Source organism: Pezoporus wallicus, unplaced genomic scaffold (genome assembly GCF_028554395.1).
Source record: "Pezoporus wallicus isolate ANWC-B61680 ecotype Strahan unplaced genomic scaffold, APGP_CSIRO_Pwel_v1 contig_13614, whole genome shotgun sequence".
NCBI lineage: Eukaryota > Metazoa > Chordata > Aves > Psittaciformes > Psittacidae > Pezoporus > Pezoporus wallicus.
This window is the reverse complement of record NW_026642178.1, coordinates 39,737-64,955: the sequence shown is the minus strand read 5'-3', so window position 1 is coordinate 64,955 and position 25,219 is coordinate 39,737. Positions and strand designations below refer to the sequence as shown.

The window sequence follows — 25,219 nt, the reverse complement described above, 5'->3', positions numbered from 1 at the left end:
AAGAAATGAGCTTGAAGAGAAAAATCTGGGAGAATAAAGCATGAAACAACCCCAAGCCTGAAGAGCTGGTCCCGCCTCCACCAGCTCCAGGAAAGGGGAATGCATACAGTGCTGGAGCAGCTCAGGAACGTGGAAGCTCAGGTGTACATTGACCACTGGTTTAGGACGTTTTCTCACTGCCACACAGTTACTGCAGCTCATTTGTGCAGCTCCGTGTTTTAAGTGCAATAACAGCTCTGACTTCATGTTTTTCAGGGGTTTTGCCTTAAGTCTCAGTATCTCCCCCATTTGAAAAGTCACACTTCAAAATACCCAGTCAGTGTCAGAACCCAAACCTGCACAGGTGAAGCGATGGGGACGTACCCATGCAAGCCCATGGCTTTGTACCTGCTCCAAAGGGGAGGCTGTGGAGGGATCAGAGAGCTCCGTGGCACGCACAGCTCCGTGCAGTGGTGGGGCTGGTGAGCACTGTCCATGGACAAAAGTGGAGGAAGGGCCCTGTTATACCAAAGTCCCAACTGAAATAAGCCCTGGAGGCAGCAGGGATCAGCAGGCGGTGCTCACCTGGAGACCCTGCGGAGCAGAGCAGGGAATTCTGTTGTCTTCTTTCGGCACTGAGCCAGGGAATCGTTATCAGAAATGTTACAGCCGTGTGACTACAGGAGAAAACAGGAACGCCTATTTTCACATGTATATGCTTAGGAACAGTAGGGTATATAATCATCTATTTGGTGATGGGTAGGAGGAATCAATAAGATACGTACATTTAGTTGCTGGTTCAGAGACACTTGTACAAACTCTGTGATGCTTAAGACTTTTTCCATGATGCGAAGTTCATTTTTTAACGAGGCTTTTTCAATTTCATGCGCCCTGGGGAGAAGAGAGAAGCCGATGAGCAAAGGATTCCCTTTGTTTTGTATTAATCTTCAAGATATTTATTTTGTATTTCTGCACCTGAGGAACAACCGGTTAAAACCATTTTAAGCTTTCGGACATTTCTTGCTGTCAGTTTCGAGCAGCACTGCTCAGAGCTGGAGCCTGCAGATGGAGCGAAGGGATCGCAGCCCCTCCTGCAGCGGCAGCGCAGACACTCAGGATGGAGGGGGGGAACGGGGGACCTGGCCCTGGCACTGCTCCTGCTGCAGCCTCCCATCCCCTGGAAGCTCCGTGTTACCATTAAAACCTTTTGCATGAAAAACCAGGCTAGTTTCATCTCTTTCCTGTTTTGGGTGGCTCCTTCACCAACAGCCAGCAGCAAATGGCAAGGAAGAGGAGGGTTGGCCCCCCCAACCTGGGGCTGGGACAAGGGCTCGGTTCCCGATTCCTATTTCTGACACACCAAACCCCTCATGAACGCAGACACACACGGGAACTGGCACTGGGCCCATGCTGGAGGTTATTCGTCCAGTTTGGAAGGGATTTGCTCAGAGTACACAGAGGCAAACCTTTCGCAAAGGAACAATCCCTGCTGCCGCGGGGAAGGGATGGGACCAGCGCCCCCCCTGCAGCCTGCTCCCCACAGCTCTGCACTCCCCATGGCTGTGCTGAGAAGGCCCCACGAGCTGCCCACAAGCTCCCCTGAACCTCTGCCATTCCTCCTGCCCACTGGTATCCAGCAGCCTGACAGACCCATCAGGGCTTGGGCTGGCAGAGGTTTTCCCCCAGCAGTGCTCAGCCTCAACCCTTCCCCTGCTGACCCAGGCACCCAGGGACCTCCCACGGCCACTGCATCACCTTTTTCTCTTGACGAGCAAACGTGTTCAGAACCATCGAGTAGTTGCTTAGTGGGACTGGAGAGAAGCAGCAGGAAAGGGAAGCCCTGGTTGTGTCTGCATAACTACAGACAAAACCTGCCTTTTCAAAGGGATGGCAAAGGGAAGGCAGGGCACACTCCACAGCTCTGGGTACAGCAGCCTTGGGCTCTGGCACGTTCCTTCCTCCCACACCACTACGTACTTAGAGGATGTTGAACTGTTGAGCCTTATGGAGCATTGAGAGCTGTGAAGCTGCTGAGGAGCAATGGTACAGAACAAAGGATGCTGTTTGGCACCAGGCACCTTCCTGACTCTGCAGACACAAACCCTGGAGCTGGGCGTGATGATTCATAATCCAAAAAAAGGGGAAAGCAGCCTGATAGTCCCGAGATTACCAAGATCCATCACAATGCAAAATCTATGACAAGAACACTTCACCTTTCTACTTAAAATAGATTCATGCACAGTTTTATGAAAGAATAAGAAAGGAAAAGTCAATCTGTAACAGCGTGTGCTACAGGCACTCCTGTTTTAAGAGCTAGGAAGCAGGGAAGCTTTCCTATTTAACTCTTGCTTAAGAGTTCTTCAGCATCAAATTACTTCTGAACTGCTGGTCTGTGTAAAAGTGCCCTGATGCTGTTCAGTCACCTGGGTTGTTGCAAAGCAAAATACACACGTGCAAGCAACTTGTTCCCTTCTATTACATGAGATTTACAACCAACTTTTCTACCCAGGTCTTTGCCTATTTGGAGGGAGAGGAATTCCGAGTGTGGTACTCTAGTTTGCTCCTGAAACCACTGGCCACAGCTGAAAAGGAAGATTGGCCACATTAACATTGAGGATAACTGCTCCTTTCAAGAAAAGCCAAAGGGCCAGAGGAAAAGAGTTTTATTTTATCCATGTTTAAAAGAGATGGGGTGAGCCTGCATGCAGAGGGAGGCTTTGTTTTCTACAGAACAAATTCCCATCTCTGCTCATTAAAGATGCTCAGAGTCACCCCAGGACATGCCAGTTCAGTGGACGAGGTAAACGATGGTGTCCCCAATGTCCTTCATGAGGCCGTTCTCGGAGAGGTGAACACGGTGCTCGCCCAGGTCGATGTGGAAGATTGCCTGCTCCAGAATAGGTGTTTTGTCTGCTTCCTCCTTGCCAAGGACTGGAACACGCCGGGGGCCAAGCACAGGATCATCAAACCTCATCAGCTTCACTTTAGAGAGATCTGCAGTGAAGAGAGAGGCTGGTTAGGCTCCAGGATATGCACACAGGCTGCAGTGTCAACTGAACTGATCAAAACAATACCCAGTACGTCTACATCTGCTCCAAGGAAATACACTCTTGGGAATAACATTCATGCATAGATTTACACCCACCACAAAGATGCCACTCAGCGGTTACACCATGTTACCAGCAGAAATAGGGATAAACCACACAGCTCCCAATACCACACTCTAAGCACTAGATTTGCTTTATCTGCTGCTTGGACAGCCATGAGTAACTGAGCAATTATGGTATCATTTTCTGAGCAATGAATTTCACAGACCGGGAGAAAGAGGCAGGTAAGTGTTGTTTTAAGTACAATTCCCTATTCACACACGAACTAAGCAGACCTAGAACAAAGCTCAGAAAGCCTGTTGTCTTGCAGCCAAGCCAAGTACAACCTTCTGCCCTGGTCACCAACAGAACAGTGACACCTTCTGGAAAAGAAGGAGTGAGAAAGTCGCTGCTTAACCTCACCTGTTTTCCAGCATCAAAAAGTACCCACCTAGCATACCACCAGTAGATACACACACACACACATCTACCGTGTACACAGTGCCCTTCCCCTGCTCCTCTGGGCACCGTCACCGGTAGGTAGCTGTCTTTGTTCTACAGATAAACATTAATATAAACACAAGCTGTTTAAAGATTTGGAAAGAAAAGATTACTCTGCTGTCACCAGATCTTGGATGAGGTCCAGTTTTCCTTTCATACCCATCTCAGTGCTTCAGATGTATTTGATTCTTAAGCCACAGAGCTGTGCTAGCACCTTACCTTTGATCCCTCTGTCCATCTTCATCAGGCGCCTGATCACTGTCTCCCTGTTGTCCCCTTGCCTGATTTCAATTTTTGTAGAGAAGTGGCCGTTTGATGGCTGAGGGTTCACCAGGAACACAGACACACTGGGCTGTAAGGAAGTTAATACAAACATTAAAGGAGATCTGCGCAAGTGATCCAAGCCTCAAAGGAAACACAAAAACAAACCAAACATCTGCTGTCAGCAAGCATTCTGGGTGGAAAAACTTCATTTAGAAGCACACTTGCCAGTGGCATAATGTGAGCACTGCCCCAACTCTTTAAAACACACAGCAGAGTAAGCACAAATCTTGAGGATGTATTTAGGGAATGCCACTGTTGTGAAGGGTCACTGATCTTACATATGACTTGCCTAGGATCCACAACAGAGCTGTAGGAATCCTTTTGAAAGGTTTTCTGCCACTGAAGGGAATCTCTTAGCCACTATAAATGGACGAACTAAGAGTTTTCATATCAGATAACTAAGTGGTGCTGACTGGAAGAACCTCAGTCTAAGGTACAGCCACAGACATTTAGGGCTCTATACAGAGGAAGGAAAACAAAAAACAATACAATTGCTTCGGGAAATGTTTCTTGTTTTGAAGGAGTGCTGGGTGAAAGGCAAAATGAATCCAGTGTCCATGTCTGATCCAAGTTTTGACATGGCATGTTTGCTTTTGTCTGGCTTTTTTTAAATGAGGTTCTCAGGCTTCCAATATGTGAATTTCTGATCTTACCTCAGTTCTGAATACGGAAAATGGTTTTCCAGGACAGCAGTCTTCTTTTATTTTATCTTCTGCTTCAGAAGCAAACTTCACTTCAATGTGATCGAGCTGTGACAAAGAAGGGAGAAAGGGGAATAAACAGTTTAATCCAGTTGGAGGGAACAGGAGATACCAGACCTATTTAGTTGATAATAAAAACCACTGCTTGAGCAGCATACACCCAGAAGTTAATGCAACCATGCTTAGAGCCTTAGGAAAGGCTGGTCCTCCACCTCTGCCAGTAAAACCCAAGCAATAAATATGCCAGGTCTGTACCAACCTCCAGGGAATTTGTCAGATAGACAATATTCTCCATGAGCACTGCCTGCTCATCGAACTCTAGCTCCAGATCAAGAACCCGGGAGCCGTTCTTCTCCAGGTTTTCCTGTCAGAGGGGAAAAAAGGAAAAGAATCAAAGGATTAAAACTGTAAATGCTGCAGTAAAATGATGCTTCAAAACAGCAAACTATCTCCATTAGTCATGAACAGAATGGGACTTTAACCATGAGAGCTCTCTGCTGGCACAACATGCTAACGTAGGAGCAATATTTTTCTTGTAACAGGGCTTCTTCTATAGCAAGTTAGCGACACTGATGGGAGGAGCAAGAGCAATTAGAACACATTTTTAATATAGAATTGAAAAGGTGTTTGACATTCAGTTAGGTATGATCCCTACTTAATGTGCAGATTGAGAATTCACAAAGTAAGTCAGCATTTCGGTGGTATTTCACAGCAGGAAATGCAGTCTTATGACCTAGTTTGAAATAAAGGCCAAGCTTACAACAACTGGACATGTTCACAGCAGTCGTAAAACAAGTTCTCTGCAGGGAAATAACAACTACTTTATATGTTAACATAAAAGTAACTTAATTAGTTGAGAAAGCCAACAGCAACACTCACAAGAGACAAAGTATTAAAGGCAATAGAAAAACCACATGATTTTTTTTTTAAACACTAAAACAGAACTTCCTCTTTGGAATTCAATCTGCCCTTTTCTTGCTTTTACATGCTGAGCCAGCTGTCTCCTTTGAAGCTCTGCTTTGTCAGACTCAGCATGGCTGTGGTTTCCTGGTTTCCTTGTCAGTTTAATGTGAAAGATTCCCTGCATTCACACTGAATTGCTCCCCTTTGTAAATTACAAAGTTTCTCATCCATTTAAGCCCTCCTTTGACAAATAGGAAGCACAAGAAGTAATGTTCCTTGTGCACTGGAATTGCTGAATAATTGGTTTTCCGAGAAAAACACACTGATGTAGGGAGCCTGAGCTCAGATGTTTCTATGTCTTCATGTGAAATTGCTCCCTGCTCTTCAGAAGAGGATCGATGCTGGGGTAGCTCAGTATGCCAGCCCCTTCCCAGCTGCACCAGGATCACTGACTTCTGCCAGAATAAGGACATCAAGCCCAGGACATTTCAGACCTAATACACTTGTAGGACTGAAAGTTTCTCTGACCTTTTCCAACTACAGCAGCTGATCTAATACATCACTACATCTCTTTACACACTTCTACAGGAAGCTTTGTAGCTGTTTTGTGCTCTCTGTTCCTCTGAAGGCGTCTCAGCTACCATGAGGAGTCACTAGAATAACCCTAGAGAGAGGGCAAAAGAGCACCTCCATTTATAAATTATAAGACCAACAGAACATATTATTGCAGGAATTTTAAAAATTAAGCTAAAACTTAAGGTAAAGAAGTATTTCACACTCATTAGGATTTTTCCTGTTACCAATCCCTCTCAGTTTCTCCAGACCACAAGAAGTCTAAAAGATTTTAAATCCTATTCTGGCCACCCCCTCCCCTGTTTATTTTTAAAGTTTTTGCTTATTCTTTGCATGGTACACAAATAATACACAAAATTCATAATCCCACTCAGGGCTCAGAACAGACCCTTTTAGAGAATCATAGAATAGTTAGGGTTGGAAAGGACCTTAAGATCATCTAGTTCCAACCTCCCTGCCATGGGCAGGGACACCTCACGCTAAACCATATCACCCAAGGCCTCGTCCAACCTGGCCTTGAACACTGCCAGGGATGGAGCATTCACAACCTCCCTGGGCAACCCATTCCAGTGCCTCAGCACCCTAACAGGAAAGAATTTCCTCCTTATATCCAATCTAAACTTCCCCTGTTTAAGTTTTAACCCGTTACCCCTTGTCCTATCACTACAGTCCCTAATGAAGAGTCCCTCCCCAGCATCCCTATAGCCCCCCTTCAGATACTGGAAGGCTGCTATGAGGTCTCCACGCAGCCTTCTCTTCTCCAGGCTGAGCAGCCCCAACTTTCTCCCTTAAGTGTGATGCAATCACTTATCTCTAACCTTGTTCATAGCTTTCAAGTGTTAAGCACTTTTATGTCCCCAGAGCAACACCTTATTCTCATTTCAGCATAAAAAACTCAAGAGTGAAATCTGATGCATTTCAAACACAGAGGAATTCACATGTATTTGAAGCACAGATTATAACCTGCAAAATACAGAAACTACTGAGCCCCAGCCAGACCATTCATTCACATGGGCTAATTCATGTACAGACATTTTTACCGTATCTTTCTTCCACAGATGTCAAAACAGTTTATAAACAAACCATGAAGATGCCAAACAAGCAAGGGGAGGAAAGCGACTGAAGTCAAATGTTAGTAGGAGATCCAGGAACGAAATAAAGGAAACAACAATACCCATGCACCAAGTTACAGATTATCATTGCCTTTGTCCAACAAGTTTCCTTCACAAAAGCTTTTTCCATACAAGAACTGTCCCTGTGGCACTTACCTTAATCATGGCAACAAAAGGCATAACCTTCTTCATGTACTTCTTCAGCTCTGGCAAGGTGTTCAACTCACTGGCAATTACTTTATTATCTGGCAGTTGACCTCCACTGACCTAAACATCGATGAACACCCATTATAAAGGATAAGTAACAAATTACAGCTTAGAAACTTTCTACAGATAGAGAAAAAGAGTCGCCAGAGCAGCAGGTAAGCAGCCCAAAGAAACATGGAACGACGATGACCTGGTAGTGCTTGCGCAGAACTGACAAGGTGGTGTGCTGCCAGGGCGGGTAGTTCTTTGCCACGTAGATGGTGCAGTGAGAAGGCTTCTGGGAAGGTTCTTTAGCACTTTTCTAAGGAAACAAGCAAAAAAGTTAGGAAGGACTCCCGAAGCAATACAGAATTATCAGGCAGCACACTTAAAAAGATGACCTAACACACTTCACCTTTCCTTTCACAGGTGCCATATAGTTCTTGAGGCGAAGTCGCAGGTCATGAGCTGCTTCCATCAGGTACTGGGATGAGCGAATCAATACCTCATCAACAGGACCTGCTGTCGGCCACAGGGCTCTCATGATGGAATCAGGCTTTGAAGAAAGGGAGAAGTAACATGTACAGAGATGAAAACACATTAGTATCTGGTGGGGTTTCAACCCCAGCTTGACTGGAAACAGTTTAGACAGTTGGAACCTCAGTGAACACCCACCTGTAATCAGGCTGTAAAGGAGTAAGGGTACAGCCAACAAACATTTATTTGCAAGAATGTTAAGGACTACACATACAATTACACCTGCCATACACCTACATAACATCACCTACAAGAATAAGGCAGTAAAGAATCCCCAAAGTTTCATGTTTAAGTGTAGGAATATTACATTATCTGGGTCAATTTTAGATCACCTCTTTGTGAGTAGATAATCAAAGTGACTTGTATTAGAGTTGCATATGTCATCCCAGTAACAGGCTAACCCAATATGTTCACTGTCCTATGGACAATGAGCTATTATGGCTCTTTACATCTTAAGACATTTCTTCTATTTGCATGCAAAAGACATCCATAAGCCTGACAGGAGCCTCACTAAAAGTCAGGAAAAGCTGAGATCTGAATCACGTGACAAAACCCAAACGTCAGTGAGTACCTTTCCCAGCAGCAACCAGATGTGCTCACACAAGTGGGGACAAATAGGAGCCAACAGCAGCGTCTGAACCTCAATAAACTGAAACACCAACTCTCTGTGCATCCCTTCTATCGCCAGCTCACGGTATTTATCCTTTGCTGCCTGAAACACAGCCAATGCAACCAGCATTAGCACACCCCACCTGCCATGGAAAAACATCAAGAAGAAAACACACAACTCCTTGCTCTAATATGCCTTTTGAATGCAAACAGCTTAGAACTCAATCATGGATTATTACAAGAACTACATTTTCCTGAAGCACCTGCGTGAGAATCTGTCAGGCAGCCACTGGATTTCTGCTGCAATATGGTACTTAAAGTGTTTATTGGCACAGACATAAGAGACAAAAATATCCACAACTGTGTATCAGGTACTGTCATTCAAATAGCTTGCATAGAGATACTATTAAGTATTAAGAAAAAGACAATGAATATGATCTATCATTATACATATAATTCAACCTACTTATCATATTCAAGGGTATCATAAAGGAGCCACATAAAGGAGTCTCCATAACTCATTAAAGAGCAGTGTGTGGTTCAGCAGACACTCTGGAGACATGGCTTATGGAGTGTATCAAAAAGCACTCTGCTTCCAAACAACTTTGTTGATGCATTATCTGGATTTCTCATGAAGAGGTCCTTATTAAAAAGGAGCTGAAGAAAGGAAACGCTCTTTTTAATAGTGTCTTTGTTTTGAGCAGCTTTTTGCTCATATTCGTTAATCAGGACTATTTGCAGATACACAGTTGTCTACCCCTGGTCCTTGGTAAAATCACACAAGCAGACCTTTATAACTTCAGATTTATTCAAGTAGTCTTGTTTCTTGGCACGATTCTGATTCCAATTCAGCTAATTAAGGATCAGAGACATCAGGATCAAAAGAAATCCACAAAGTAACAAATACCAAGTGTTAGTTTCTTACACCTAACGAAAGACCTCCTACCTGGAATTCAAAGAAGCCAGTTTTCAGAGCTTCCTTAAACATCATCTTCTCATAATTTTGGTCTGTCTTCATTATGCCAGCACTCATTTCACTAGGGAGGGAAGGAAAGTGAGAACACCAACGTTACAGAGTCTACCCCACGTAATGGCAGACTGTGTAAAACACCACTATCACCCGTGCAGACCAATCCCACACCCTACTCTGTGAAGTGTTTTGTTCTATGTCATTCATTAATTTGTAGAATAGAGATGCACATTGCATGAAAAACAAAGAAGCAAAGTGTATTATTAGCTTTTGTACAGTACCTGGCAAAGACTCTGTCATTGAAGGTGTTGGCAGGACCGCTTCTCAGACTGTCTCTGTTTGCAATCATCTCCTTTACCCACTCCACCCATGTGTAGAGACGAAGAATACCAGCATCTGCCATGGCTTCCACAAAGTTGGCATCTTCAACAGTGTCACCAGCATCAGCCAAGGCTAAACGCATGCCTGAAAGAAACTGCATCAGCTAATGTGGCCAGCATGCAATTAGCTGGTAGCTACAGATGCAGGAGGGACTCAAAATTAATTCCAGCTGCCTTTTCATTATGAGTTAATAAAATGCAGAGTGCATTTTCAATCTGCCTGGCCAGCTAGAGAGAGCTGTCTGAAAGGATGGACTTTACCCAGTAGAGGTACACTGCCCTCCTGAGGGAGGAAACCAGACACACACCAAGGACCAGGAGCGTAGTACAATCACTGCCCAAAAACCAACAGTGTGCAAGAAGAACATGGAACATGGGCATTCATGTAGACACTCTCTGTGCACCATCAGTATCTGTATGTGTTTTGATCTCTTAGGTGAATGTGGAAGCATGAAGCAGGCACCTTTTGAGGGGTCTCAACATCAGGAGCAGCTCTTGGCTGAACAGGCTGTGTGCCTGAATAGAGGAGTTCAGCTTGTCAAAAATCCCAGTAGAGTTCAGCTTGTCAAAAAGCACAGGTGGTAAGCAGTGGATTTACTGCAATTCAATCCTCCAATAAATCCATTGCTCCTCTGAGAGCAGAACACTCATTTTAGTCATTTTGGCATAACTGAAAACCAGATGGAGGTCAGAACACACTTACCATCTGCAGAAAACTTGTCAATAGCTTGAGTTAGGGTAAGAAAGTTGCCTGTAGATTTAGACATCTGCAAGAAACAGAAGAGTCTGTTTGCTCACACATCCAATTTCTTGTTGGATAAGGAAGACACAACAGGGGCTTGGCCAAACCCCTGAGAAGGTGTTTGCTCATGAGCCCCAGCAGAAGCAATTGGGTAAATCTGAACACAGAAAAGGAGACTGAACTTTGCTCATCTACCTCCTGAACCTTGAACAGGTCCACACACACCACAGCTACAGGGTAAGTGGTGGCATCATTTGGGTTCCAGCCCAGCCTTTGTCAGGTTCTGAGGCAGGACAACCAGTGTTAAAAGTTCATTCCAGAAACTACCTAAATTAAACTTAAATACTACTTCAAATTTGGTATTTCCAGTTCATCCTGCATTGGTTTTTCCAAGGACTCTGGTGGGGCTTTTTCCTTCATGTTAGACAGTCTCCAAGGCCTAATTCCCAGGTTCAGGTACTTTAATTTCATTTCAGAACTTTCACACATTAGCGAGTTACCAGCACAAATGTTTTCCTCTCACTGCACCTACTCCAGTGCTTAACAAAGCTAAAATTTATAGTCAAGAAATCCCAAAACCAAAACATTCTACATTCTGTATTACCCTAAAACTTCACAGAAATGCACTGAAATCTTTACTAAATTGGTGAAGCTATACAAGAGCTAACTTAAGAAAAGCATCCCATAGAACTGGAAGAAAGGCAGGTCTTTACCTCTGATGAATGCAAAACTGGAGGGCACCAATGAGGAAACTGGAATTTTCACTATTTCCTCCTCTTAAATAGCAAGAAGCATTTTTCCAGCCTGGCTAACTGCCTATTTGAAAGCCACAAAAGCCATCTCTCACATGAAACCCCACTCTACCTTTTCAGAATTGAGCAGGAGATGTCCATTTGCTCTCACAGCTACTGGCCATTTTTCTCTGTTCAAAGACAAGATAGAAAGCATTTGGTGAAGTAAATACATAGCAAAGCTGCAATATGAAAACACACATTTTCAACCTAATTCTGAATGCTGCATGGTCCAAAAAAGCCATTAGCAGATGTACCAGAACTCCAAACTCTCCAGCTTTTTCTCCTGCACGCCTGGTTCACATTATCTCCAAACTCACCTTTGATCTGACCACATGGCCACGTGATTATAGAGGAAGTAAGAAAGATGATTTGGAACAAGATCTTTGCCAGAAACTCTGAGATCCACAGGATACCAAAATTCAAACTCCTCCTTTAGCTTGTCCAACTTCTCTTTGGGAATCTCTGTTTTAGGAAACGGAGCTGCCTTGAAGAAGATGTAATCCCAGACTTCTTTGCTCATTTGATGTGCTCTGCACAGAATTAGTCCCATATTGAGATATCAGTAAAAGTTCCTCTTCTGCCCCACAGCAGTTTGTGTAACACAGATTAAAACCACAATCAGTTCTCACAACACCTTCCATTTGATAAGCAGAGCAAACACAAAGAATGTGCATGTGCTTTGGCTTGTATTATGCAGACAGGAAAAACATTCTGGATCCAGAGCACCTCCAGTACACATTAAACAATCAGCTGAATTGATACCACCAGTCTAAAACAACATCTTACACGTACCTCTTTAGTGACCTAGTTCTGGCAATTACTGTTCTATACTTTCTATTACTGTGGTGTGCAGTCCCTTTCTACTGTCCCCCACAGAGGAAGTCTTGGTAAAAAGCATTTGCTAATACCACAAGGAAGATGTTATCTGTTTGTGTTCGAGTACACTCTAATTGTGTATACTTAATTCCAACAGATCTGCAATTCTGTGCTCAGGATGCTCACTTCAAAGTTCATTTCCAGACATGACTAGGATGCAGGGAGCTTCTCTGTAATTAGAGAGGTTTGAGCGAAAATGAAAGCTTTGCCCAGCCTTTCAGAACTATTTCTGTCTGTAAGAATCTTTACTTGAGAAATGTTTTTCAGATTCATTATAGCATCAAATGAGGTAAGTTCCAGTTCCAGCATGTTCAGTGCTCCAGAAAACACACAGAACTAGAGCATAAGATTCAAGGCAAGACTAGAAGTTGTTTTTTTCAATTCTAGAGGAGTTGTACTACCTCATCTCTCTGATCTCTACCACTGAAAGTTCACAACCATTCCAACCAAGAGGTCACAGAGCAGTCTTAGGAAGTATATGGTACAAATGCCTCCTCCTCTTACTTTGAAGGCTTCCACATATGAGTTGTGGATTTAAGATGGTTCCAAGCTAAGAGAGTTACCAACTTTTGATACAGTGACAAAAAGGAAGTGATAAAGTCTTGCTCACTTTGTGAGCATACAATTTTCTATAGTTGCAAAGCAGCCTCAGTGAGCAGAGACACTACAGCAGCCACTGAGACCAATCACTCAAAAATTGCTGGCAAGGACCACTTTGTGTTAAAAAGGCAATTAACACTGCGCACAGTTCTGCTTTCAGGGATATTCCTCCTCTCTTTCCTTATTTCCCCTTCCACAGGTTTGTGGTAAGATCACTAACAGCACATTAAGTTTGAAAATGATGCCTTTTAAACACCAAAACAAAGCATCAGCCTCCTTGGCAAGTCTTTGTGGAGAACAATTCAGGAGATAAACACATCCACTTAAACAAGAGCACTTCAGGATTTACTCTCCTTACCTGATGCCTAGAGGAGATTCTCCCTGGCCCCTCAGGTTACCTCCTTGTAACAGATGAGCCACTGTGTAATAGGCCATGTAGATAGTTGAGTCAGAGAGAGACTCTATCAGCCACTGCTCATCCCAAGGTAACCGGGTACCTAGAGACACAGAAACCAGTATCAGGTACAGCCAGTACCAGCCCTGCTGACAGGCACACAAAGCAGTTCATGACTTTCAGTGGAACACATACATTCACACACACAGAGATGCAAGTGCTCATGCTTTCAAAAATCCTTTTTAAAAAAAATTAAACTTAGGCATTTGAAAATTCTATTTAAGAGAAAATACAACCTTTAAACAGATTTCAGCTCCTGATCATTTGCTGTGTGTTACGATGCAGTTAGAACAGCTTCCTCGTGTCACAGGCTACATAAGAGGAAGGCTAGTCAGAATTTAAGGAGAATACCCAAGAAATGGAATTAGCTCCTTCTTCTGAGGTCCCTTCCAAGTCAATGGCCCAGGCAAAAAGCTACAGAGATGCTGCACAGAACCGCTGTAATAATGCAAAAATTAAATAACCCCCATCCACATGGATTTTCAGGAAAGTGCCTTCTCTGGGATGCTGGGTCAGGATACAAGTTGGATATAGCTACTCTACACCTACCCACTCCATGCTGGATTCTAGATAGCACTTAAGCCTTCCAAATGAACCAGTGAATACCATCCTCATGAGGAGAGCTCTCAAGAGGACATTCTCATGAAGTGAGGAAAGGAGCAGTTTGCCTACCTAAGCCATATGTCCTGGAGCATGCATGCTCTTGTAGCCAGCCTAAAGTAGCTTCAAAGTTTCTCCTCGTCTCTTCACAAAACCTGTCAGAAATAAGCCATTACTACTCCCAGCCCTCTTAGACCACCACCAGCCACAGCCAACAAGCACTCCCCTTTCCATCTGCTTTTGTAACTTACGTCTCCAGATGTTTCAAGCACTTTGATGTCTCTTTCTTCCAGTTCACTTCACCATAATCTAAATACCTACAGCCAAGAAAAGTTTGTTTTAACAAAGCAATCCACAGCTATGATATAATTTGGCACTAACTTTGTAACTACTTCACTTACCACTGATCACAAAGGGCCACAACACATTCATCAGCAGACCTTGACATAACTTGTCTCTCAGGTTCCATATAAATCATGGCTTCATCCTAAGAGTGGAAAAGGCAGTAAAAGCTAAGAGTGAAATGCTTGGTGAAGTCTTGAAAGTCTTCACATCTTACCAAAAAGCATCCTCCCCGTTCTAATCTGCTTTGCAGCATTTATTGCATGGCTTTTGCCACTGCACAGACGCTCTGCCTCAGGATTCTCTTCAGTAAAACAAGAGCAACACTGACTATGTGCTCCTCTGAGGTATCAGTTCATATCATTTGTACAGGTCTCCATGCATAACCAAAAGGAGGACAGCAGCACAAAGATCACTGTCTTTAGTAAAGTGATCCTACACTTTCAGTGTCTTAACAACTATATGAAAGACTAAATCAGACTACCAAAATACCTCCTAGACAAGGTGACAGGATGAAGCAGGGAGTAAGCGGTCTCTAAGCTATTCATCCCACTTAGTGCAAGAACACAAGGTCCTTCTTTCAGCAGTATTTCCTAACTCTGCAGTGATTACTGCACCAGTAATGACAGCAGAACCAGAGCAGAGGTTTCTTTAGTGACTCAGCTACAGTGAAAAGGACAAAATGGGTAATTTGGAAGGAGCTGTGTGCACTCTATCACATACATTATCCACCATTGTCTTCTGAATAAGCTTCTTGACATCTTGAACTTTCTGTCCTTTGAATCCATCCACCAACATTACCTGTAAAAGATAGGTCACAGGAGCTGATGTTTTTAAAAATGAACAGCAAATAGGTGAAATACCTCTTTGGATCAGCATTAAGAAGTAGCAGCTACTGCAATCTTTGACATGCAAAAAATAGGAATAAAGTTGTTTGGGTTTTTTTTTCATTAAATACAGTCATCTACTCAAAATGGGTCTGTCTCCATGTCAGCATGCACACAGGCAACCACACACAGACAGCCAGAAATAAAGCTGTTACCAGCTTACAATAAAACAGCTGAGGAACAAATACATCACAGTGAGCCAGCACACAAGGGAAGGCAGGAGGGGAGGAAACAACCAAACAAATCACCTCAAGACATTGCCCTTTCCACCAGTTTCCCAATCAATACTTGTAGCAAGATAGATCGACCCCCCAGAAGATGGGCACTTGCAAGGAAATCAGATCACAGACCTCAGTCTGCAGTCATAGATTTCTCCATCCTGTCTCCAGTTCTACAAAACTACAACTGCAGCACATGGCTGAAGACTCTGAATGAAAAGTGGTCAGGGGAAAACTGAAAACATCTCCGTCTTTCTTGCAGTCTTTTTTGAAGTACTATCATCTTCACCCACTTTGTTTTACCCCAGTCAAACTCAGCAAGAAAATACCCAAAATCTTTTATTACTTACTCCCTCATAAAATCCTTTCAGGTACACTCTCTCCTTGGCCTCAGCAAGCTTCTCTCTGTCATTCTGGCTCTGGATCTTGAGCTCATCACAGACTAACGGAGCACAAAGGTTGCCATAGCCCGGGATCTCAATGATGGGCACCTGAGAATTAACACACCAGTATCACATAGTCAGCTCAGGCTATCGCAATGCCATAAAATCTACACCAATTCAGCACAACCCTGCTGTCACAGTAAAGGACTTTAGCTCTTTGTACAGAACAGATACTGTAACAATCTGGCCATTACAGCGGAAAGTTTTAATCACCCAACAGGTTATCAGTATAATGATGCAAACCAATCTCCAAAATAGTAATTCCTACAAAAATTAACACTTTTCTTTACGTCTGAAGGATAGCAACAGATGACAAATCTTTGTTGCAGCCCCCTATGAAGCAAACATTACAACAACAGCAAAACATGAGGACTTTAAACGCTTCATTGTTTCAGCTGAGGAGGACTTTTGAGTAGAAATTCTGGAAAAGACAGGCACAGCTCCTGGTCTGTTTCTCACCAGTGAGTGCCCAGACACATGCACTGCAGCTGGACACACTGGGTAGACTCACCGGTTCAAATGGCAGCACCATTTCATCTCTGATGTTGTACTTCACCCTCAGAGCCTTTGGAAGGTAAAAGAAAATTAAAAAGATAAATAAATTTTTAAAAACTTAACTAACATGGATAGAAGAAAAATGTTCAAGATTGAAAGGCTTTTATCCATTCATAAGGTCTTTTCATAATATTTTATACAAAGCAGACAAAACTCATCTCTGAAAGTCATTTCCACAACAGACATTTGTTTTTATTTCTCCGATACTCTTCTCTACCTTAACATGCAGCAGAAGTTACTTGATTCTCATTCAAAACTCTACTTGAAGTCTGAGAACAAACATCTGTCCCAGCTCTGCTCGTTTTAACTTCATTTATTTTTAACTACTTTGATTTCAAGTTAGAGATAGCAAAACTCCAACCAAAGGGAGTTCCTTTTTACCCACTGGATATCTAACCTTGACCCTCCACACTATGGCAAGGAAACAGAAGCAACTCGGTTAACAGACTGACCTGCTTCTTTTTCAAATCTCTCAGGGCTGCAATGTCATCTGGAGAATCAGAGGGAACACTTGTGACCACTCCAGTGCCTTAACAAAGAAACAGATATCACAGATAAAAAGATTAATCAACACGTATTGAATGCATAGAGTGCAGGCAGGCTTTGGCGTGATGCTGCTGTACAGTTACCTTTATCTTCCTTGATTGTGAGCATGGGCAGAGCATATATGACTTTGTAGGTGGTGAGAGGGGCCGAAAGTGCAGCTCCAAGTATCTCCTGTGCAGGACAAGGGAACAGCATTACAATAAATAGCAGTTTTTCAGCCTGAGTAAGCTCTTCTGGCTGGTGTCTTCAAATCTGCTGGCATTCCTTACGTATTACAAACAAATAAATACGTACATATTTAGTTAGACAAGGAGGCAGATTGCTGAGAGACTGCCAAGGCAACAGTAACGTGTTATTCCACAGGGAAGTGCATCAGGTTAATCTTCCATCAGCTGAGCATAGCTGCCAGGGAAGCTGACTGCTGCTCGCTTTTTTAGTCACTGAACACCCCAAAAGTTTTGTAATGGATCCTGTATTTTCTTTGTAAGTAGGATTCTACCGTCACCTTTGCAGGTATAAGCTTCACAAGAACTGATAAGCCTGCACAGCAAGCTGCAAGATGCTTACTTCTCCCATCAGCTCCTTGACCACAGGTACGACTCCGTTATCCTTTGTGAAGCCCTGGTAGGACATGTTCCTGGCAGCTCTTTGGGTACAGATAAAAATATCCCCAGTCACAGTTTCAAAGCCAATGTACTTCATATCTGGGCGAACCCAGCAGTTGGTCTGTCCAAACATGGTCTCTGGTCTGAGCGTAGCAGCCACCAAAAAGATATTTTTTCCTCTTAGGCCACTGCAGAGGGAAAAAGCATTTTATAAGTCACCAAAACAAAACCAGTCAGGGTAATACACAACACGCTTTTAAGCTAATGTGAACTTTCAGTAACATTTACTAAGGGATGAAAGTGGGTCAGTAAGTTCTTTGTGGGTTTTTCATTTTCTTTGAGTTCCACACAGACTAATGAATAAAGAGCTCAAAACTGCTTCATTTACCAGGTTTTTAAAGTGACACAAACAGGGTGAAACTGAAGTTTGCATTAGGCAAACAGACCGTCCAATGGAACAGTCACTTCTGGCCACAAGATAGTATTATTTATCATTACAAATTCCAGACCTACCTTAGTTTTGTGGGATAAGGATCTAATACCTTCATTTTTATTAGTGTGTACTCTTGAGGCCCGACACCCTACAGTTCACATAAACAATGCGGCAATCAATATATGACATTGACTCAAGCAGTAAAGAAAATAAACCATATTTTGCAGTAACTGAATCCAACTACTGTTTAAGGTACTGATGTTCTCATCACAGTAAATCAGATTTTCATCGATACAAATGGCTGTTTCAAAAGTGCAGACTGGAGACAGAGGTGGTACTTTATTCTAAAGTCAAAAAATTTACTCAGCAGAGCCACTATCTCAGCTACACAAGTTAATAACAGCCAGTTTGTTTTGTTTCAACAGACAATGATACGATGTAGTGGTGGTTTCTGGCACCAGTTGTCAAATAATCACAGAAAATGGCTTCGATGGAAAACACCATCCACAGGTCAAGATAAATGTCCTCGATAGAGGAGTTCACTCCATTTTCACATGTACTGACAATCAATAACTCTGTATGTGTAAAATACAGTTTGCTCCAAGATACAATTAATTTTTCCACTCAGTATTTAAGATCATAAGCAATGCATAAGAATATCAATTTAAAACATTACCTCTCCTGTTTGCCTGTCATGATCCATGCAAGGCTGTCCATCTTTTGGAGAATAAATTGTGTATCTGGAAAAAGGGATATTTTCATTTAGTAGCAAATACAATAATGTGTAGGCCAAGGGGGGGGGAACCCAAATCTTTAAGAAAAAGAGACCACTTAATGGTATTTTCAAACTTGCACATTCAGTTTTGACAAGAGCTTTTGGTATTGGCCCTATTTTGCTTTGAGGTGGCACCCATGGGAAAACTACACCAGGAACCCAACCTCACACACTTCACCAGCACAATAAACACACTCCACTCTGTCCAGGAAAGCATTTGAAATGAAAGGATTCTGGTTTAATGGGAGCTGGAAGCACGCTCCAGAGACGTGTTGGGGGGTTCTGCCTTTGGAGAAGCTGAGCTGTTCCACATTCACAATAAGCTTCCAGCTGAGTGGTAGTTTCCATGCTTACCGTTTCCCAAACTTAATCTTATTTCTTTCCTTCAGTGTAAGAAACTGCCACCGTACAAAGGCATCATAATACGGGTTAACATCTGTGGTGATGAAAGAACGCCTCCAATCCACCTGAAATGTGCAAGAGGCCCCATAAGCAAATACAATACAGAACTTCGAGGAACCTCACAATAGCAAAACTGTTGTTTTAAGAATAAAAAAAGTTTCTCTCCAAAAAAAAAGATAATACAAGTACATATCACACAAGGCGTGTGCTTAAAACCCTCGCCCCGCAGTCTGTGTGTGCATGCTCCTTCACAGCTGAGATGCCAAAGGCTCACAGTCTGTCTGCTGACCATGAACTTGAGAGATTTTGTGGTAGTTTTAACCAACCACTCAAGCTAAATCCCAGAACTACCCTGGTTTGTAATCTCTGCCTGTCTTTATTTTTAAAAATCCAATGTCAGTAGGACAAGTATCTTTATTTCATATCACATCTTTATTCTTCCTAAACTACTGTCAATAATGTCAATTAGAAACTACGGAGCAGTTTCTAATATGAAAACAAGAAGGGAAAGTCACAATTCCTTTATTCAATTCTTGCTTCCAGTTGCAATCACTGCACAGAGTACAAGCGCCATATGAGAAAGAGCTTGTCACCAAAGACTACTAAAAGTTTAAATGAATAATTCCATAAACAGCAGAAACACTTCCAGAACCATGCTGGTATCACACTGCAAACATCCCCAAAGCAAAAGCCACACATCCATAAACGTAACACCACCAGAAGCATGGCTGCTCCCATAGCTGAGTTTTAGATTTCGTAGTTACCTTCAATCCCATGCTTTTCAGGTCCTGGATAGCAAGGGGAGGGAAATAATCCAGCCAATGCTCAGCTTCAGAAAAACTGACTACTTCTTCATCAGAAAGCCCCAAAGACTTCATGATTCCCCACTGGTATTTGGAAGAGCCAGCCTTGGCAGCAGCCTTACTCTGAAATGACAACTGCGATGAGGGGAAAAAGGCCCATTCTGTACTCACATTAGCTTTACATGCTCAGAGCATTCTTCCCTCTTACTGTTAGGGTTTCTATGCCCAGATATACACATTAATACAAACATTTGAGCATCCTTTTCTAGCAGTGAAGACTGATGATTAGAGTTTCTAACCTACACTTTTTCCCAGCTTGTATCAACTGTACATGCATTAACCCCCTTATGCTCTTTTCAGCTGTTACATGCTCAGGTCAATCTGCAGACAGGCTGCAGCATGACAAACTGGCAGGAAATGACCAGTTCACTGGGGTCCTGGGCAATCAGGTGATGACTGTGGGTACAAACCCACAATGTACCACAGGGTTCTCCAAGTGTGAACCCCCTGATGCACACCTGGAGTTCAAGAGCACAGCCACCAACCCAGGAAGCCTTTGTTTAAAGTTTACCTTTTTGCCTTTTGCTTTGTCTTTGATGACAATTTCCTCTTTTTTAGCAGAATTTTCTTCCTCTTCCTCCTCCTCATCAGGAAATTCAGGTGGACAGCCATACAATTCCATTTCTCTCTTTAGCTTATCTGCACAGGCCTAAGCGAAGACATTGGCAAGCAGCACTTTCCTGGGACAACTGCCTCAATCACAGCTAGGGAGTGCTTTTAGTGATAAGCATTTTGCATTTCACTACAATGCTTCAAACTTCTTCAGGACATTGCATTAGCTTCTAGGGGATTCTGCAACTTCAAGATTCCTACCACAGCAGGAAGGGCTTTACAGGGAGCATTTTCTTCCAAATAAAAAGTACAATAGGTAAACCTAGTTTGAAAGCATTTTACTTTCTAGAAAGCGGTAAGAGTTCCAGCACAACACTGATATCATACTACAAATTCAGGTTCAAAATCTCACTGTCTTGATGAATTTCTGAATAAATTAAACATGATGTTCAGGTCAGACAGCTCTAAGTAGTCTTCACTGGGGAAAAGTATTAGAAAAATCCCTCTAACTCCAAACATCTTACCTTTATAGGCATCCCAGTGCAGTGCAGCCCAAATGGAAACAGACAACTCTTTCCCTTTAGCCTCTGGTACCCAACTGCAAACTATTTAAAATGGAAAAATGAAAGTTTACACAGGAACAGCACAAGGCTTCATTAGCACCCTGCTCAAGTAGTAAGTGCAACTCCTGCTTTAACATGAAAGTACTGAAAGACAGGTGAATGACATCAACACCATCTAGGAAGCTAATCAATGGAAAAGAAGGTGCAACCCAGTTTTATACCAGCTCTGCCACTGCCTAGCTGTGTAAGTCCAAGCCTTCCTGATGTGGAGGGGGCTGGTTTTGACTGCAAAATGGGTGCAAAGAAGAGATGGATTTTGCAGAACTCTATCCAGAGGACCTAAAACCTGTCCACACACAGGGAACAGCGCAGTGGTCACAAACAAAAGAGACAAGGAGATTTCTTGCGAAGTTTCCACTATTCTGAGAGAATGACAAGAGGAAACACCTGTGTCTGCTCTCCTAGAATGAAAGAAGTGATGAGCGGCATTTCTCTTCAAGAATTTCACTGAAAATATGGGCAAAAATGAAAGCCTGAATTAGTCATTACTGACCCTATAAAGTCATTCACAAGGCTTCTGACAGCTCAAAGCTTAACTACAAAAATCATCATTTATTCTAGAGTAGCACTCAAAGGGATTAGCAAAGGAAAAATCTTTACCTCACATTTAGATAAAGAAAAGGTGTGTCCCAGGTGAAGGCGGCCGTTCATGTAGGGATAAGGAAAGGTAACAAAGTACTTCCCTTTGCTGAGAAGAAATCCAGAGCATTAAAACGTAATTAGCTTTCAAAATGACCATCAGATGATGTGTGGGTCAAACAGTTAACTGCTATGTCAGCCCACACTACATTAAAATAATGTCTTCCTGCCAGCAACACCAGTATCTGATTTTACAGAACTGATACCCCAACAGGCTTTGTCATCTTACAGAAAATAAGCACGCACAAGAAAAACCCGCATAGGACTGAGATCACAAAGAAACTGCAACAGACACAGCATCTTCCCAAAGGGAAGTAATTCTAGTGCTGCTTCTGTAAATTAATTACTGCAAAGACTTAAAGTCATTTATTTAACCTCCTACCACCCCAGCTCAGATTGTTTAGTGGCACACTGAAAGTACTTACTCATTTCACGACACTTCACATTAATTAGAAATAGCAAATGCGAAAAAGGAATGGAAAAACCCAGCCAACAATCAGCACAGACCAAGGGGCCACTTTTTCTCTGATGGATTTTGAAGGAAGTAAGTTCCCCTGAAGAGACATTTCACGCAGTTAAAGATAAAACCCTGTGAAATCAGAAGTAACGATACCACTTCTGGTTCTGCCTGTCCGAGGCATCGATCTCAAAGATTCGCTCTTCATCCCACTTCTGCTGAATCTCTTTTTCAATTTTCTTCAGGAAATCAACTTTTGCTGTTCCTTTACGTTCCTGTGAAACACAATGGAGAAGCCCAGGTTAACGGTTAACGCACACAGACTTGCAATACATTAAAGAACCCTCCTGAACCCCTTTTGCTGCAGGCAAGCCTTCCTCTGGGCTCCCTAACCTACAGCACAAGCTCACAGCAGAGCATCACTACTGAGAGTCAGCCTTTGGAAACAGGATCCAAGATCTGTAAGGAAAGGGTTAACAACCTTTCTCCCAGGCAGAGCTCCACAGTAGCCAACAAAAGGAACGCTCTAACAAACTGGCCCCATTACCCATAATTAACAAACTTAATTATTGCCGTTTGAACTGAGGAGACAGGAGCTGATAGAACTGCACAGCAAAAAAAAAAGAAACCCAACAAAATCCTCAAGAGCTCTGGTTTTGGTCCAGACTCTTCACAACTCCCACTAATGTCTCTTTATCTTGCTACACATTGAGCGGGAATGGTACTTCCTTTGCTAGGAGAAGAGGCTGGTGCACAGGTCCACTCTAACTGTAGTTCAGGGTTCTTCAGGTGAATTATGCTGCGTTTAAACCCCGCCGGTAAGCGTTAAATACTCCTTCTCCTCACTCATTTAGCACACATCCTCACTCATTTAGCACACAACGCACCGCAGGTCCCGCTCACAAACCTGGGCGCACAGAGTTTGAGTTCGGATTTTCTTCCCCAAAACAGCGAGTTGGGGCAGCGGCTGTGCCCCCCTCGGTCGTGTCAGCAAACACAGTCCTGGTTAACAACAAAAGCACTACAGCGAACCCCAAACACCTCTGAAAGCAAAGCTACCACGACAGCTTAATGAGAGGCTCTACCCCGTGCCAAGGAGCTTAATCATTAGAACCTGGTTCCCACAGCACTGAGTCACACACCGCAGCGTGACTCCACCGCTACCGTAACTACCGCGTCTCGCAACGCCCCAGCCGCGCGCTGCGGGAGCCACCAGGGCTCTCCCAAGCGTCCGCAAACCCCAACGACCGCCTCACACCGGCGGCGGCGACGGGCTGCCGGGCTGCCCCCGCTCCGCGCACCGCACACGGCGTGTGACAAGGGGCGGCTGCACCGGCAGGAGCGCAGGGAGAGCGGCCCCCGGCGGACACCCCGACCAAGCCCCCCGCGGGACGGGGCTGCGTGCGGCACCGGGCCCTGCCCCAGCTCGGGCTGCCCCGGGCCCGGCCGGCGCCGCCGAGCCCATGCTGGGTCTACCGGGGTGCCTGGTTCAAAGGGCCCGGCCGGGAGTTAGGCTTTACTGGGGCGGCGCGCTGAGCACGGCCTTGCGTCCCGCGCCTCGGCCTCCGGGTGCCGCCGCGGGCCCGGGCCGCGAGGGCCGGTACTGTCCGCGGGACAGCCCTGGAACCGGTTGTGGGGCCGGGACAAGCAGCGCGTTCAGCGCTGACCCGCGCGGTGCGGCAGCGCTGGCTCCCCTGCCCCGCAGGAAGGTCCCCGCAGTGCCAGCTCCGCGGGTGACACCGGGCCCGGCTGGGGAGGCAGGACGCACGTTTGTAGTGTGCGGTTCATTGGTGTTTCCACGGGCACTTCTCTATTTGTATTTAAATAGGCCCCAGAACTGCTCAGCTGCAGTCGTCAAGCAGAAGGTCTTTGGAATCCCGCACGATTGTCTTGCTTTCTTTATTCCGATAGTAGTTTTCTTTGGTACTTGCTCCGATCCCTCTGAAACCCGTCGGACCGGGGTGTAACTCTTGCTCCTTCCCCCTACATTCAGCCCCGTGCCCCGGTGGTGTCAGCACTAGAGATGGAAACAGAGGCTCCTGGGTCCTGACAGCCGGGGACTGGGGAGGGAAAACAGAGAAGTGCATGAGCCTGAAGTGGCAGAGACCTTATGATAACATCTGCAGACCTTGCAGTGCCTCCGTAAGGGAAGTTAATATGGATGGATCATTTCCTTTATTTTAAATAAGTTTATAGTCGGCTGCATGCGGGCACTAATACACAACATGTTCCAGAGTTCCACCCAGTTTATTTCTCTTTGGGAGAGTGTGTGTAAGAATTGTAAATTCTGTAAAGTTGTGGTTTCTTTGTTGTTAATTGCTGCATTTAACCCAGCTCTCATCAGGTGCTGGAACCAGCAGCAAGGTAGTTTGGAGTGGAGCTGCTTGCCTGTCTGCTGGGGGAAGGCTTCGTTTTCTCTAAGCAGTTGTCATCTGCATGTTCCTGTGCTTTGATGGGTGTCTGGGTGTTTATATTTTCCCTTGAGGTCATTTTTGAGGTCTATAGACTTTATACTATTTCCTTTGATTTCCATAGTTAATGTTCTTAGAAAGTCCATAATCCCCTCTCAAAGTTAATCCTAAAGAATAAATATAAATCTTTAAATCATCAGTTTAGGTTCTTCCCTACCCGCTGAGAGCTTGCCTCTTCTGAGAGAGGCAAAATGAGGAGCTACTGCTGAGCCATTTGTTAGTCTAGTTTGTACTTTGAGGGGGTTTCTGGTCGTGGATGAGCCGTATCCAGTTTAAGGATCAGTGGCAGAGCATCGCTGCTCAGAGCTGGGTCTCTTTGACCTTCATGAAGCTAGAGAAGGGCTTAGGTCCTGCATCTGTGTTAATAATTGAACCCTCGCAGACACTTTACCAGCATTAAAGGATTATTGCAAAAGTTTTAGGTTGGAAATAGTCCTTAGAGAAGGAAAACCCCAGGCCCAGTAACTGCAGCCATACAGAA

General features: G+C 44.0%; 1 protein-coding gene across 3 annotated transcripts; it reads right to left on the bottom strand.

Annotated features, from left to right (window-relative positions):
- Positions 1 to 2,625: 2,625 nt before the first annotated feature.
- LARS1 (leucyl-tRNA synthetase 1) lies at positions 2,626 to 22,582 on the bottom strand. Of its 3 annotated transcripts, none has more exons than XM_057427826.1 (31): positions 22,424 to 22,582; positions 21,772 to 21,859; positions 21,073 to 21,153; positions 20,508 to 20,645; positions 19,898 to 20,059; positions 19,086 to 19,198; positions 18,633 to 18,696; positions 18,037 to 18,104; positions 17,486 to 17,711; positions 17,002 to 17,089; positions 16,825 to 16,901; positions 16,329 to 16,382; positions 15,725 to 15,865; positions 14,993 to 15,070; positions 14,329 to 14,414; positions 14,179 to 14,244; positions 14,000 to 14,082; positions 13,232 to 13,370; positions 11,715 to 11,927; positions 11,468 to 11,525; positions 10,565 to 10,628; positions 9,763 to 9,946; positions 9,458 to 9,548; positions 8,474 to 8,614; positions 7,781 to 7,921; positions 7,577 to 7,687; positions 7,336 to 7,446; positions 4,851 to 4,955; positions 4,544 to 4,639; positions 3,786 to 3,918; positions 2,626 to 2,973 (listed from the first exon to the last, which is right to left on the bottom strand). In XM_057427826.1, exons 2-31 carry the CDS (start codon positions 21,820 to 21,822, stop codon positions 2,768 to 2,770), a joined length of 3,369 nt encoding a protein of 1,122 aa, XP_057283809.1. In that variant the 5' UTR covers positions 21,823 to 21,859; positions 22,424 to 22,582; the 3' UTR covers positions 2,626 to 2,767. The 3 variants fall into 3 exon arrangements, with proteins under 3 accessions (XP_057283809.1, XP_057283810.1, XP_057283811.1); XM_057427827.1 differs by lacking the exon at positions 22,424 to 22,582 and adding an exon at positions 22,236 to 22,372; XM_057427828.1 differs by lacking the exons at positions 18,037 to 18,104; positions 19,898 to 20,059; positions 20,508 to 20,645; ... (1 more) ...; positions 21,772 to 21,859; positions 22,424 to 22,582 and having other exon boundaries at positions 19,086 to 19,200.
- Between the last annotated feature and the right edge of the window lie 2,637 nt (positions 22,583 to 25,219).

What these genes read in the sequence shown, in the direction of transcription:
- LARS1 (XM_057427826.1), bottom strand. Translation starts at nt 21,822, where the DNA reads ATGAACGGCCGCCTTCACCTGGGACACACCTTTTCTTTATCTAAATGT. An exon ending in TGAAAAGCATGGGATTGAAG is followed by an intron (nt 19,199 to 19,897) that starts GTAACTACGAAA and finishes TGCACATTTCAG; the next exon opens with GTGGATTGGAGGCGTTCTTT. An exon ending in GAATCTCCTCTAGGCATCAG is followed by an intron (nt 11,928 to 13,231) that starts GTAAGGAGAGTA and finishes AATTCTGTGCAG; the next exon opens with AGCACATCAAATGAGCAAAG.